General features: G+C 40.8%; 1 protein-coding gene across 1 annotated transcript in view; it reads left to right on the top strand.

Moving 5' to 3' along the window:
• The window catches only part of HEATR5B (HEAT repeat containing 5B), a 97,822-nt gene that overhangs the window by 34,744 nt on the left and 47,748 nt on the right, over positions 1 to 15,330 (top strand). The window contains exons 15-21 of the mRNA XM_045009558.1: positions 162 to 325; positions 2,785 to 2,960; positions 3,910 to 4,015; positions 7,615 to 7,805; positions 9,081 to 9,240; positions 12,763 to 12,952; positions 15,031 to 15,200. Of these exons, the coding sequence (XP_044865493.1) occupies positions 162 to 325; positions 2,785 to 2,960; positions 3,910 to 4,015; positions 7,615 to 7,805; positions 9,081 to 9,240; positions 12,763 to 12,952; positions 15,031 to 15,200 (1,157 nt within the window). The remainder of the gene's footprint in view (positions 1 to 161; positions 326 to 2,784; positions 2,961 to 3,909; positions 4,016 to 7,614; positions 7,806 to 9,080; positions 9,241 to 12,762; positions 12,953 to 15,030; positions 15,201 to 15,330) is intronic.

Here is a 15,330-nt window from a genome sequence, read left to right as displayed (position 1 = left end):
TATGCCACTGACCCTGTGATAATCAAGCTTACTGCTCTTTGCCTCAGTTTTCCATCTGTAAAATGAGAATAATGCTACTTGTCTGCATTTGTAAAATACCTTGAAGTCTATGGAAGAGCCAAGAATTATTATTAGATTTAATGTACAGTTCTGTTTTCTAGGATCATTTAATGCACTCCTTCGGGAGCTAGTGGCAGAATTCACTTTGACAGACAATTCTGCTAATACAACTACATCGCTGCTTAGATCTCTTTGCCATTATGACGACAGTGTTCTTCTTGGCTCTTGGCTGCAGGAAACAGATCATAAATCAATTGAAGATCAGGTAACAAAAAAAAAATCAGTAATAAAACTCCTCTTATCCTTGGCTCTATTGAATAAAATCCTAAAAACTGAAACTGCACTCTTACTATGGATCTGGAAGACCAGTGTAATTTTACTGATTTCCAAGCTTGTCGCAAAGGATTTTACAGGTTTTAAAGCCTGCCATATGCAGTGTAAATTTCTGGTAAAACTAGTTACCAAAAAAAAAAAAAAAAAAAAAAGAGATCAGTAGAGAATATCATTGCACAGTTTATAAAGTTCTGGTTAGTCAACTATCCTTGCTTTTAAAAGGTGAATTAAACCTTTCTAGATTTAGCAATAAGTTCCATAATTTTTTTCCCCAGCTGAGGTATTCTAAAATGCAAAAGAAGCGGAGTTTATAATGGAACTGTTGTCACAGTATGTATGTTGCAACTAGTGTTATATCAAAAAGGGACGTTTTTCTTCTTCTTAAAGCAACAGTGTGAAATCATATCCTTCCATCTGGATGGTGACGTACAAAGTCTTATTGGGAGTAGGAGGAACTACTTACATTTTTGAAGGAAATCTGTTTGGCTGTTGGAAACATTTATAGGCATGTGAAAAATTAAAAGAATTTGGGAAATTTTTCTTTTGAAGACCCTTTTAATGAATTTTTGCAGATAATCAACTCTTAACATTGGTCCAGTTGTGTTTTGTGCCAGACATCACTGGAAGAAAGTCAAGACACTGGGAATGTTGTTTAACTAGGTCACAACTTTATTAATTAAATGCATCTGGGAAATTATCTGGCAATAACTCAACCAGTGCACGGGTCATCAGTACGACCTACAAGAGAGCTGTCCTCAGTGCCCTTCCCTCTCTTCACTCAAAACCTTTATCCTGGTCTCAACATTAATGCTGGGACTCCAATGGCTTCCTCTTGTACAGAGTTTAAAGGGGAGGGTGAAAGGGGCTTGATCCTTCACAGTACCAGATGTTAGGAGGCCCAGCTCCATTTCCCACCTTTAGGGGTTATGTTTCCCATAATTCTGGTCCCAACTCCTCTATTTTAGGCATCTGTCAGGCAGGAGCGCTGGAACAATTTGTATCGTGAGGGTGCTGAGAGCCCTTGAACCTGTAAGCCCTGTAAATGACTGGAAACCATTTCAAACCTAGGGGTGCAGCAGCACCCCAGAAACCCTAGTTCCAATATTTATGCTGTCAGGTTGTGACAACATGAACTCTATAACCTAACCTGCCCACATAGTCCCTGGACTGCCGAGGGGAAGGTGAAAATACCTCTCTGTCCAGGTCAATCTGGCAGTGTGGGAAAAGCTCCTCAGCCCCTAAAAGGTGACTAGTATGATGCCCACAGCTGGCCCCAAAACCCAGCCCTAGCCTAATATTCAGGGGGCAGGGGAGCTGTTGCTCCCAGAAGTAGAATGGTACACTTGGTGGAGGTAAGGGTTTATAAACCCTCCCCTTGGGTGCACAGGAAGCAATGGCTGGATTGAAAGGTACAATGGAAGCCCAAGTCAGTTAGGATGCCTCCTCCCCTTTCTCAAGCCCACAAGGAAGCTGAGCTCTCATGAGGAGTGGGAGGGGAAAGGACCTTCTTTCTCTTGTTGGCCCAGGCTAACCCTCCTCATCTTTGAGGCTACTGGGGTGAGCAGTCTGTTTTATTGTCTCACTCTTCTCTGTAATTGTGCGTTCCTATACTTGCATCCATAGATCCTTGTCTTGGAATTGCATATCCTGATGAATGAAACCTAGCACTGTTCAAAGCTTTTAATGTTTGGAGCTGTATGCATCCTACTGCCTGCATGGAACTACAATCTAAGCAGGTGTATAAAGAGGCATGAAGAGGTCTCAGTGACTACTCAGTTTCTGTTTGATCTGCCTGCCCAGGAGACCACAGAAGCACTAGCCCCAAACTATATTTCATAGATTATTTATCACTTAAATAACAATAAATACTTGATATGAGAAAGTTCCCCTTTTTTCACTTATGGTTGCTGCTGTTTGATGGCATACCTGGATAAGGGGGTGAGTTTAAAGAGATGTTTGTATTATGTCACAGAAATCAATTTCTAGAACACAAATTGATCTGTTTGGGGAATCATTACTCCTTGAGTTCTTACAGGATTTACCCTGCCTTTCCGCCTCAAGCACAGGCTGAGGAAATGACAATTTAACCTTTTACCCTGAAATGCCTCTTTGTGTTCATTGCTTTCAGAGCAGCTGTCAGAACCAAATTTTGTCACTCTGTCTTTAATTCACCCACCTCATCTGTACTGAGACTGCTCACACCAAGCCATTAGCTGCTTTGAACATTCTGGGATTTGCCTGGCATTGCATGTAGGAGTGTAGTTAGAGAATTCTAACTGCTGGTAGGAATGTAGTTCTAAGTTGCTGCATATGTAGTTTGGTTAGTTCAGTATGTTCAGTATAAGCATGTGCAGATATGTATTTAGAAGAATATCTTGTGGTTATTTGTAGCTTCAGCCAAACAGTGCATCTGGAAGTGGAGCTTTGGAACATGATCCGTCTTCCATTTATTTGCGCATCCCAGCTGGTGAAGCTGTGCCAGGCCCCCTTCCCCTGGGAGTATCAGTCATTGATGCCTCTGTGGCGCTCTTTGGTGTGGTTTTTCCTCATGTTTCTTACAAACACAGGTCAGTCTAAGTTAATGTGCAATTCAGTGTATGGTTGTCTTTCCTTTTCTAATTTAATGGGATTATAGTTCTCTCAAAAAGTCAATCTACTTCTGGTGTTCCATGTTCATTGTCTCTCAGTGGGTTCCATATCACATGTACTCACGTTAGAAGTAAAAGATCTTTTTCCTAGTTTACAGCCCTGAAAATTCAACTTAATGTGTGGTGAGGTCATTTTTGTAATTGATTTAAGGTGTATTAGCATGGAGAACACTTTGCAGTAATTCAGCTTTGCAGTGGCATGGATAACTATGACAAAGTCTACCTGCATCTGAAGGAAAAGACTCTGTAGCCTATGTGCCAAACCACTGCTACCCCAATAGGGATCCTAGTGGCTCTATTCCCGCCTATCCCTGGCATCTCTGGGGGAAAGGTGAGGCACAAAGCCAGTTCATATTCTCCTTCCCTCTAATTTCTCAGCAGCATGCAGGTGGAAGGAGAGAATGTGAATTACACTTTGCACTCTCCTTATTCCCGGCATTGTGTCTAAGGTGGAGGATATTGAAGCAAGTGAATTTTTCTTCTCTCCTGTCCCCACAGTTCCTGGTCATACTGCACAGTCTGTCTGCAGTCGCTGTTTCTTCTAAGCAATCATTTTTTCTGAAATGGCAATCTCTTGTTTGTGGCTGAGTTCAAGGCAGAGCCAGCAGAGAGCCAATCAGAGGTCTTTACCGCCTCTGCCTGGCAGCATGTTCTCAGGCCACCAGGTGAGACAGGGAGAGATTTTCATAGGGCCCAATACATTCTGCAGCCAAATAGCAGAATTCACAGGGCCTTGTTTAAACCCTTCTACTACTTTTTTTTTTTCTCTTTTGCATTGGTCTTTTTCCCTTTAGGCAAAATGTAATGTCTTTTCAGTATTTTTTTGGCAGTCTCTCTCTTAGTGATGATGTTAATTCTTCTTTTGTAGGCTACAAATGTTGGATCACTTTGCGGAATGTGTCAAACAGGCTAAAGGTGTCCGCCAACAAGCTGTGCAGCTTAATATCTTCACTGCTGTTCTCAGCGCGTTGAAGGTAAAACCGCTTAAAAATTTGTAACTGACAGATACTAAAATTCTCAGATTTATAGACTTTTATATATAAATGTTAAACACAAAAACTACATTTAAAGATCATTACTAAGGTTGCAAAGTCAAGCATTCAAAAGTTAGGAAAAGCCAGAATTAAGTTTGCCTGTGCATTCTTAATTGGGCTCCTTTGTGCATGTGTGTTATGTTACTGTCTTTAACTACATGATCACATATTATTTCCCCACCTATAATTTGGGGGGAAGGGTGTTTTTCCTAAAGTGACTAGATTCTTTTTCTGAGTGGTAATAGTATATTCCTTGTCTTTCTCATACTTGAGGACCAAACGGGCTGCTGCAGTCATCCAGCATTTTCACTCCCATCCAGTGTGTTAAGATGTGATTTTGCTGCTACCTTGATTAGAAAAAGAAAAATAGTTTCAAAATTTTCTTCATATAGCTAAAATGTCCTTTAATTTAGTGACTGTTGCAGTGCAACACACTGACATACCACCTAAAATTTTCAGCTTTCCAGTCTGATGGAGTTTGATCCTGTGGTGAGGGGAGAGAATAAAAGCCTTCCCTGCCTGGGTGTCCTAGTAAAGCTAACTCTAATTCAGTAACACTGGTATATCTTTTTTTTTTTTTTTTAAACATAATGACAATGCAGGTTAATGGGTTGACTCCTCTCTCTTGTGAATTAGGTAGGATGCCAGTAAATGAGACTTCCATTTTCACTCTTTCCAGTCAGCTAGCTCCAGCCCTTTTGTGTCTCTTGCCCAGTTTATATCCTGCCTTTACGGATACAGTAGCAACTGTAGCAGCCAGGTATGCAGCCAGGTTGTTTTGGTGGGCCCTCTTTGGTTTTTCTTCAGCAGCCTCTTCCTTTTAGGCCAGAGGTGGGCAAACTTGGGCCCACAGGCCACATCCGGCCCATGGGACCATCCTGCCCCACCCTTGACCTCCTGGCTTAAGAGGCTAGCCCGCAGCCCCTCTGCTGCTGTCCCTCCTCCCCCCCAACCACGCCGCCGCGCGGGCAGCACTCTGGGCAGCGGGGCTGCGTGCTCCTGCAGGGCAGTGCAGCAGTGTGTCTGGCTCTGTCCAGGCGGCGCAGCTGCCAGACATGCTGCTGTGAGCAGCATGGTAAGGGGGCGGGGAGCGTGGGGGTTGGATAAGCGGCCCGGGGGGCCTGTCAGGGGGTGTGGGTGTGGCTAGGGGTCAGGGCAGTCAGGGAGTGGGGGGGTTGGAGGGGGGTTAGATAAGGGGCAGGGGGCCCCAGGAGGGAGCAGTCAGGGGACAAGGAGAAGGGGCGGGTTTGGATGGTTCTGAAGGGGCAGTCAAGAGGCAGGAAGTGTGAGGGATTGGATAGGGGGCGAGGGCCAGGCTGTTTGGGGAGACACAGCTTTCACTACCTGGCCCTCCATACAATTTTGCAACCCCAATGTGGCCCTCGGGCCAAAAAGTCTGCCCACCCCTGTTTTAAGCTATGTTCACACTTCAAGCTGGGGTGTGATTCTCATTGAGTTAGCACAAGTGTGTGCACATGAGCAGAAGAATCATGCCCCTAGCTCAAAAAGTAGACATAGCCTTAGATTAATACTTTTAATTGTAATTCATTAATTTTTGCTTTTCTGTTGAGAAGATCATTTCCCTCGTTCACATGGAGTATTAGGATGAGAAGAGTCATGAATGCACTTAATACAGTGGTTATGTTGCATCCAGTTTCTTATGACCACTCTGCAAGCCCTGACATTCTGCCCCAGACTCTCACAGAGCACTTGTTTTCACAGTTCTTCAAAGTAGTTGACTGCAGCAGTGGGAGTACAGGGTACTCCAAAGAGGGATTTCTTGGGGGCACGTTTCACAGGTGCAGAGACTGGAAGATAAACAGTCTTCAAAGTAAGGATTTTTCTACTTCTCACGGACAGTCCACTCCTAGTAAACCTGAAACTTTTTCCCTACGGATAACAGATTGCTTTGCTGACTTTGGCCCTCTCCTGCTGAGATTTCTTCCCCCTACCACACACACTTTAAATTGTGGTGTACTGATTTTGATGCCACACCTATTGGGTCAGTTCATTCTCTTCAGCATCCAGTAACCTATTTGCCAGAGGGATGGGAAATTATACCATTGTTGTTCCTCTGACAGTGTATGCCCTCTGTCTGTCTCCTGGTACTGAATAGACTTTGCTCAGAACTCCATGAAGATGAAAGCCAGTGTCATCAGGTCATTAACAGTGACCCCAGAAGTTCATTGATTGGAAATGTGGTCTTTTTCAGATAAGACAAAATTGATTATTAGTCCCCTTTAATGCTGTTGGAGACTAACTGGACCCTACAATTGCAAGTCAGTTTAGATTAGAAGAAAATTCTCCCGGGAGACTTAATTTTCTTTTTTTTTCTCATTTCGAGGGATATTGCTCTAGCAGTTTTTCCAGGCAGTGTTCAGATTTTTCTATTTGCAAGACTGTAGTTATGCAATCAGTGGCTAGCTGTTGAATCTGAATCACTTGTTTGGTAGACTGGGACAAGCTAACATGATCTCCAACCAGCACTAGCATCTGGGCAAAGTCTCCATTAAAATGTTACTTTCCTCTGTCTGACTACCTGAATGTTGCAGGGAAATTTTCTGATTTCCTCCAGTCTGGTCACAAATGCATGATTTTGTGATACAGGGCTTACTTCTGGAGTTCTTTTCCCTGTCTCTTCTTCCCTTAGTCATTATATCTACAAGTCCCTAAAACCTAGACCATCAGATACCCTTTCAGAAAGCAGCATGCCATATGATATATATTAGAGACAACAATGCAGATGTCTATCCTTAGGGTGAACAGACAGCAAATGTGAAAAATCGGGACCGGGGGTGGGGGGTAATAGACCCAAAAATCGGGACTGTCCCTATAACATCGGGACATCTGGTCACCCTATCTATCTTTCACTATCATGAAGAGCTGATTTATCATAAGCTGAAGTTATGTTGTTTTGTTACAATGATTCAGCTTACAGATCTGAAGTTCTTCACTTGATGTGCTGGTAAGGGGCTCAGGGGAATGAGTGATGGAAGGAGGTGAAGTTAAGTGTGTGAAGACTGCATTGTCTCATTGGCCGTTGCCTTGCCTGCCTGATCTATGAGAGGAGCCAACCCATCAAGTTGTATTGTTGGAACTGGCTCATGGAAAACAAATAGCAAAGAACCATGCAATGCTATTGCTGTTGGTTTTGGAGGAAACTAGTTGCTTTGGTTTTTGGGGCAGAAGCAGAATATTGTTTTGGTGGTAGTTGGGTGTTCGTGTAGTCTTCATTTTGTTTCTTTATTTGTATTAACATGTAACATTATTTTAATCTTATTTAAAAAAAAAAAAGAAAAAACCCTTGGAAAATAGGGAGAGAAGTAGAAATTTAAACACGTTTCTCAAGGTGTGACTTGTAAGATATGTCCAGCTGTGTATAAGACATCACTTCAAAAATTACGTAGCCTGTCTTATTAGTGAATTGTCTTCTTGTAAAAATATCAGTTTAAACTGTGTTAAATTTGATTTCAGCAACCGATGTCAAAACATACTTTTATTTCTTTTGGTCAAATATTTTTTCCCATTTGTTTATATAGGGTTTAGCTGAGAATAAAAGCACATTAGGACCAGAAGAAGTCCGCAAATCTGCTTTGACGTTGGTTATGGGTGCCCTTGACAATCCTAATCCCATTTTGAGATGTGCAGCAGGAGAGGCACTTGGCAGAATGGCTCAGGTAGTTGGAGAAGCAACTTTCATCGCCAGAATGGCTCAATTCAGCTTTGACAAGTAAGTTGTTGTCACTTTGCCTCAAGAAAGGAAATAAAAATAGAATTCAAACATGTTCAGAAAATGTCTCTGCTAAATAAGATAATGATAATTTTAAGTATATTTCCTTCATGCCTGACCACTTTGGGTTGGGAGGCCTAATCAGGTTTACAGATCCTGAATTGTTTCATATGCTGTTACCAAGAGTGAACAATGACTGATTGAAATGTTTGGACTCCGGAACAATATTGTTGAATAGTTCTTGATGATCTATTTAAGGATGAAGAAACTGCTTCAGATAAAATAAACATGGCTGACTCTAAGTGTGTGTAAAGTGTGGGGTTTCCCAGAACAATGCATATTGGTAGCCGCATGTCATCAACACCTCTTCTCAGCACATAGGAGTTGGCTTCTCTGTTGGCCAACAGTGACTTGCTTCCTTACTCCAAGTAATTCTTGTATTATCTATTGGAGGCCTTTTATTATTTATTTTTATATGTTTGCATATTGCCTAGAGTGCTAAGCTCTTACACCCAGAAAGAAGAGAAATTACTCTTCACTTCCTTCTTTACAGGTACCCATTCTCCGTGACTACTGGAGAACAATTGTAGCTAACAGCTTAATTATTTACAGTTGTCATAACTGCAGCAGATGGCGGGGGCTCAAATCTTGCCAAGCATCCATCAGAAAAGTTATCATGTCACTACTTACGTAATCTGGTGATTCAAAGTCTTGCTACTTTTCCCCTTGTTTTTTTGGATAAAACTCATAGCAGTGAGAAGCAGTGGGATCTAAAAAGATTTAACAAGTGAGCTGGCACTATATCAGAGGATTCAGCTGCACTCCCGTCAGTCCTCCACCATGTCTCTTCATATTTTCATTCTTGATTGTTTAACCTTTGCAATAGTTTAGCAATGAGTTTTCTGGGTAACAGAGTACTGTGATATGCAACATCAAGCAAAGAGTAGACAGTTCAAGAGAATCATGTGTCCTGTCGGTTACAAAAATATTCCTTATCTAAAATGTCAGAAATAAATACTTCCCAGAAGAGAAGAAAAGAATTATAGTAAAATCAGAATAACTTTACAAGCAACTGAATATGAGGAGTTAATAATGAGAAAGTTTTAAATATTTTCCTTTCTTTTTCATGATATCTTCCCAGAAAGTCTCTACTTTTTTTGAGTTAACAAATAGTCCAGGTGGGAGCTGAGGTTTGTTATTTTTCTGACACTTGAACAATCCTTGCCTCAACTACAAATCTAGCAAATACTTTGATTTATGCTTTAATCTTGATAGGTTAAAATCTGCTCGAGATGTTGTGTCAAGAACTGGTCATTCGTTGGCTCTTGGCTGTCTCCATCGTTATGTGGGTGGAATAGGTTCAGGACAGCATCTGAAAACCAGTGTCAGTATTCTGTTGGCGTTGGCACAAGATGGGACCTCACCTGAAGTCCAGGTATAAAACAAAAAAGCATTTTGAAACCATCCAATAGGGTTTAAGATTAATGTATTACTGTCAACAGCAAAGAAAATGCTGTACAAAAGAGAAAATAGTCAGGCCATGTCCCAAGAAGTATAAGTCTAAATGGGAGAGAGAGAGATCTTTTTGTCTTAAATACAGTTTCTTTAGGGACTTTATGGTGCAGTGTGCTGAACAACAAACTAACCTGACTTTGCACAGTTACTTTAGGCAAGTGCCTAATTATGCTGAGTCATCTCAAGATGTAAATAAGTTATTCCATTCTATAGAATTTTAATGAATTAAAATCAATTATAAGACAATTGGGAAAACAAATGTATTGTAAGTTAAAGTAGAATCTTAAAGGAAATGTCAAAGTTAGACTCAGGACTTACAGTTTGTCAGACCACTCTGTTTTATTAGCACAGCGCTCTGCTAATAACACCCAGATAATGTGAGCACCATGCAAGACCCACACTACCTCAGTTTATACAGATAAAAAGGGAGTGAACTTGACAAGATAACAAAGGGAGCAGATCTGACAAGTTTACCAGAGGCTAGACATACATAATTAATTTCCTTACTAACTTTTACCAATCTCTGGCTAATGTTTCACCATTAGCTTAAGTGGACTCATTGTTTATGCCTTAATGTTTCTTTTCCTGATACCTGTATTTTAACATTCTTTACTTTTGCTTAAAGGTACATACAGCATTTCTTTAATCCTTTCTATTTTTACAATATAATTCATTCTACTTTCACAGAAAGTAGGTGCATTCATGATATCCCTGGGCAATGAATTCTACAAAGCCAGTTAAATAACATAATAAAAGACCCTCTGGAGAAAGATATAAATAAAAACTTTGAATAAAAGAAAATTACTTGCCTATAAATATTATTCTCAAAAGATTATAGTGTAACTGCACCACATATCAGGAGATTTTTTCATTCTTTTTCCCCATTACTCCAGAGTAAATTATTAGTTGAAGTGGTTACTGACTATTATGCCTCATCAGCAGGAAGGTGTGTCTCACCCACAGAAAGAGGCAGTTTAATGGCTCAGAACTTTAAGCTTGGACCCCCATCCTCTGCTACCTCAGTTGCATGGAACCGCAGAGCACCAGTGCCTTGTTTTAATTATTAACTTTAGAGAACATGGAGTAGAGGTAATCCTCTTTCTGAGGAGACAGGATTGATAGAAGTTTTTCTAAACATAGTTTGCCACTTGGAAAAACAAGATTTGCTTTGTTTAGTGATTAATATAAATGTATGTATAAAACCAACCCTCATAAATTTCCATAGTTAAGCTCTCAAAAGTTAGATATTGACAAAGTTCAGGCTGCATGTGAAATATTAAATTTTTACTACAGTATAAAAATATAAGAAATCAAAGGGGGAGATTTTCAAAGGTACAAATGGCAGTTAGGTGCCTAATCCCCATTAACTTTAAATGGGAATTAGGCATGTAACACTGCCGTTTGAACCTTTAAAATCCTCCCTCTAAATCAGTAAAAAGATACTGCAGTGTTACAATAAATAGAATGAAACAGTAAAAAGAATGAAAAAAAAATGTTACAAGATACATTAGTATCTAATATTGTAGACTAAATAGTGTTATGTATTTTAGAGAGATTATGTGATCATGTAACTAGACTGTAGGAGCAGAATAAAGGCAATGTGGCCAGCTAACTTAAATGTTTAACTGTGCAACTGTAACCTCCTCTTAGGATAGTCCCTTTTCTTTTTATGGAACTTCCCACATTTTTTTCGAGTGGGAGAAAAATCATAATGTAAAATTATTTTGGTAAATGCCACTGGAACACACTGTCCTGCACACTTTGCAGCCTGCAGGAGAAGGGAGTCCTTTTCCTGTGAACATTAGCAGTCCTGAAACTTGTTCCCTACAAGCTTTGTAGAAAATGAGACAAGGGCACCCTGCTTCATCCATAGTGTATCTTACAGGGTGTATAGTGAATGAGGCCAGGGCTCTGCCTTTCACTACCTTTCTTCAGTGCAGCTACGTTAACTACATGTGAGCAGCATGGCCTTCCTTAGCTGCACTTTTAAGAGATCAGAAAGAAAACTCAGTGCAAAATGTATTGTATATGCAAGCTGAGAATTTCAATTGGCCCTAACATTATCAAATGTAAACCTGTTTCCATTGGCTCAGACACAGCGGGGAGGGATAGCTCAGTGGTTTGAGCATTGGCCTGCTAAACCCAGGGTTGTGAGTTCAGTCCTTGAGGGGGCCACTTAGGGATCTGGGGCAAAAAAATTGGTCCTGCTAGTGAAGGCCCGGGATTGGAGTCCTGCACTTAGGACAGAAGAATCCCATGCACTGCTACAGACTAGGGACTGAATGGCTGGGCAGCAGTTCTGCAGAAAAGGACCTAGGGGGTTACGGTGGACGAAAAGCTGAATATGAGTCAACAGTGTGCCCTTGTTGCCAAGAAGGCTAATGGCATTTTGGGTTGTATAAGTAGGGGCATTTCCAGCAGATCGAGGGATGTGATCATTCCCCTCTATTCAGCACTGGTGAGGCCTCATTTGGAGTACTGTGTCCAGTTTTGGGCCCCACACTACAAGAAGGATGTGGATAAATTGGAGAGAGTCCAGCGGAGGGCAACAAAAATGATTAGGGGGCTGGAGCACATGACTTATGAGGAGAGGCTGAGGGAACTGAGATTGTTTAGCCTGCAGAAGAGAAGAATGAGGGGGGATTTGATAGCTGCTTTCAACTACCTGAAAGGGGGTTCCAAAGAGGATGGATCTAGACTGTTCTCAGTGGTAGAAGATGACAGAACAAGGAGTAATGGTCTCAAGTTGCAGAGGGGGAGGTTTAGGTTGGACATTAGGAAAAGCTTTTTCACTAGTAGGGTGGTGAAGAACTGGAATGGGTTACCTAGGGAGGTGGTGGAATCTCCTTCCTTAGAGGTTGTTAAGGTCAGGCTTGACAAAGCCCTGGCTGGGATGACTTAGTTGGGTTTGGTCCTGCTTTGAGCAGGGGGTTGGACTAGATGACCTCCTGAGGTCCCTTCCAACCCTGAGATTCTATGATTGGACTCAATGACCTTTCAAGGTCCCTTCCAGTTCTAAGAGATTGGTATATCTCCAGTTATTACCTTTATTACCACTTCTTCTTGAGGACTACTTCTGTGTCTAATTTCAGCCTTCTGCCCCAGTTTTGGCTTTAGAACTATGCAAAAATGTGTCAATTTTTTTTATATAGTGGAAAAAGTACATGCATCCTTTTCTTCTCATTCTCAAACAGCTTAGCTATTTTTATTCAAACAAACAAAAATTCACCTGCAAGCAAAGACCAAACCTGGGAAATTTCAGCCCAGAAGTGAATGTTCCAGATTGTGGGGTGTTGAAGACATTCTTAAAACAGAGGGTTAAAATAGAAATGTTTAGACAAGGGTGGTCAGAGCCATAGCCACTATATAAATAAATCCTCAAAACTCTAAACTAAACAAACTTGTATGACTCAAAACCAAAAATCTCTTTGATTTATTATAGACCTGGTCTCTCCATTCACTTGCCTTGATAGTGGACTCTAGTGGGCCAATGTACCGGGGATATGTGGAGCCTACTCTGTCTCTTGTTCTTACACTGCTCTTGACGGTTCCACCATCGCATACAGAAGTACATCAGTGTTTGGGCCGATGTCTTGGGGCTATAATAACTACGGTTGGCCCTGAACTGCAAGGTAAGTTCTAATCTGCAATTTAATTAAGATAAAGTTACGGTTATAAATAGGATAGATGCTGTTTTTTCTTAACATCAGCTGGCTGTTAAAGTATTGCATGGTGGCAGATAGTGAGGCATTTGTGATTGGTGTGTAGGGTCTGTAGATCTGCATCTGCACTGTGTGTATTGATGGTGACACAGTTCAGGGCAACTGCACCTGTATTTCCTCCTCCATGAGCCCTCAAGGGCACCCACTCTAGGCTTCTAGCTCCTCAACTGTCAACTCTCCTGGGTAAAGACCTTCATCTCTCTCCCTCGTGACAGGGGACTTTCAAGGCTACACAATTCCTTGCCCATTCTGTGCTATCTCCAGCAAACCAGACTGCCTAAACAGTCCAGCATCTGCACTTTGCTTTCTCCCTGAAGGTTGTGAAAAATTGTAATCACCAGCAGTTACAAGTTACCACACAGCTCTTAAGAATAAATGTGCTTGCTAAAGGTGAAAGCATTACAGAAAAAAAAATATAAAAGCTATAAAAAAAAAACCCTTATATGCATGCTAAAAAGCTTACCAAAGGTCACCCCAACTTAGCCTTAGGCTCTGGTAGGTGTCAGCCCTTCTAGCTCTTCGCACGGATTTCCCCCATCGCCACACTCACCTTGGTCAGGAAGGTCCTGTCTCTTTAGCTAGATCAGATAGAAGGCCCTGAGATAGTTTAAACTCAGGCTATTTTTCCAAAACTCCTTTCTTTGTCTGTTAGTCTCTGGGGAATCCAGTTTGAACTAGTATACGTGAGCCTCTCCAGGTGGTGGTACTTCTTGGGAGGTGTTAGAGCTGAGTGAATTTGCCTAATCACTCCCCACTGAACTGTGGTCACCCTCCCTGTGGAATTGCATACAATTCCTGGCTCACAATGATACATAAGCGTAATATAGTAAGAACTCCTAAAGATATTGCAGGAAATTGCCATATATGTTGCAGGTGGCTATATGAACTGGTGCCAAAACTATCTAACTCCAATAATGAGGTAGTCTCAGTATTCTCAGGTCTTTATACCTTGACCATATTTACAGTGTGGTATCTCAGGGTATGTGGTTCAAACTGGAAATAAAGATGAAGTATGGTGGTTTTTCTTTAAGGTGCAAAGGAGATTTTGGTGGATATACATGGTATGGGCTTTGATAAAGTGCCATAGATGAGGCTGGTAGTGAAAACTCAGTTATAAATTCCCTGCCTTTCGAATATGTTTATTAACTGCAGTCTTGTAGTTGTATCTTAATTTTTTTGCCTAGGAATTTCCTTACTGATTTTTAGCAGATATTTTAAAAAGTATTGATATATACAAATGTAGATTGTTCAGAATTTTTTCTTATAAAGACAACATTTTGCTGTAATTATAGTTGTGCTGTAAAGATGATGAATGGTACTTGTTGAAATGCAAGACAACATAGTCTTTAAATCAAATATTCTGTGTAGTCTCTAACCTGTTGAATCCAAGTGATGCAACTGAGGGAGCTAAGAAACTTCACCAGTATATTAATATATTAAACTGCTCCAAAACTGGCAAAAAATATAAAGTCTGCCAAAATGTGACAAGTATTCAGAGTTTAAAACTAAATCCATAGCAAATAACTCTAAAATTTTATATCTGATATTGTAAGAAATGGTCTATGCATGCAGTTTTATCCAAGACTACTAACTGAAATAGATTTCCAAAACCTGAAACTTAATTCATTTTAACAAGTGCCATATCTGAGAAATAATGACTAACTGAACAATGTCTGCAGCATTTTTCTGGCTAATGATCACTTGTGTAAAATTTGAGGTTTAAAGGACTTTTGGGGCTAGCTGATTGCTTTGGAACTTTAAGGGGGTAAGTGTCAAAATTGGGCTAAAATGGAAAGCGAGTTCTAACCCTGTATACAGAGTCCTTTTGAAGTAATACAGCTGTTAACTTCAAGTATAGGTATTTAGAAGAATGATGCTGTATGTAATTTACAAAGACTTCACATCTCTGAAGTTTTGTGATTAAAAGGTTAAAATCTATAACAGTTATACAAAAAAGTTGCTTTGTTAAGGATTCTTTATTCTCTTAGGTAATGGAGCTACTATTTCAACAATCCGCTCTTCATGCTTGGTAGGATGTGCAATCACACAAGATCACTCGGACTCTCTTGTTCAGGCAGCTGCCATATCCTGCCTTCAGCAACTTCACATGTTTGCACCCCGCCATGTCAACCTATCCAGTCTGGTTCCCAGCCTTTGTGTGAGTGTAAAATATATCTGTCTTGTCCTACATCCCTAATGCTGGAAACATCAGCATTAAGGCCTGCAGAAAGGAAAGAGAAATGGCTAGCAGCCTATGGGAGAATATACATATGCGCTGAGGGGCAAAG

The sequence above is a fragment of the Mauremys mutica genome, chromosome 3 (assembly GCF_020497125.1).
Source record: "Mauremys mutica isolate MM-2020 ecotype Southern chromosome 3, ASM2049712v1, whole genome shotgun sequence".
Lineage (NCBI taxonomy): Eukaryota > Metazoa > Chordata > Testudines > Geoemydidae > Mauremys > Mauremys mutica.
The sequence above is the reverse complement of the archived record's forward strand: the minus strand, read 5'-3'. Positions and strand labels throughout refer to the sequence as shown.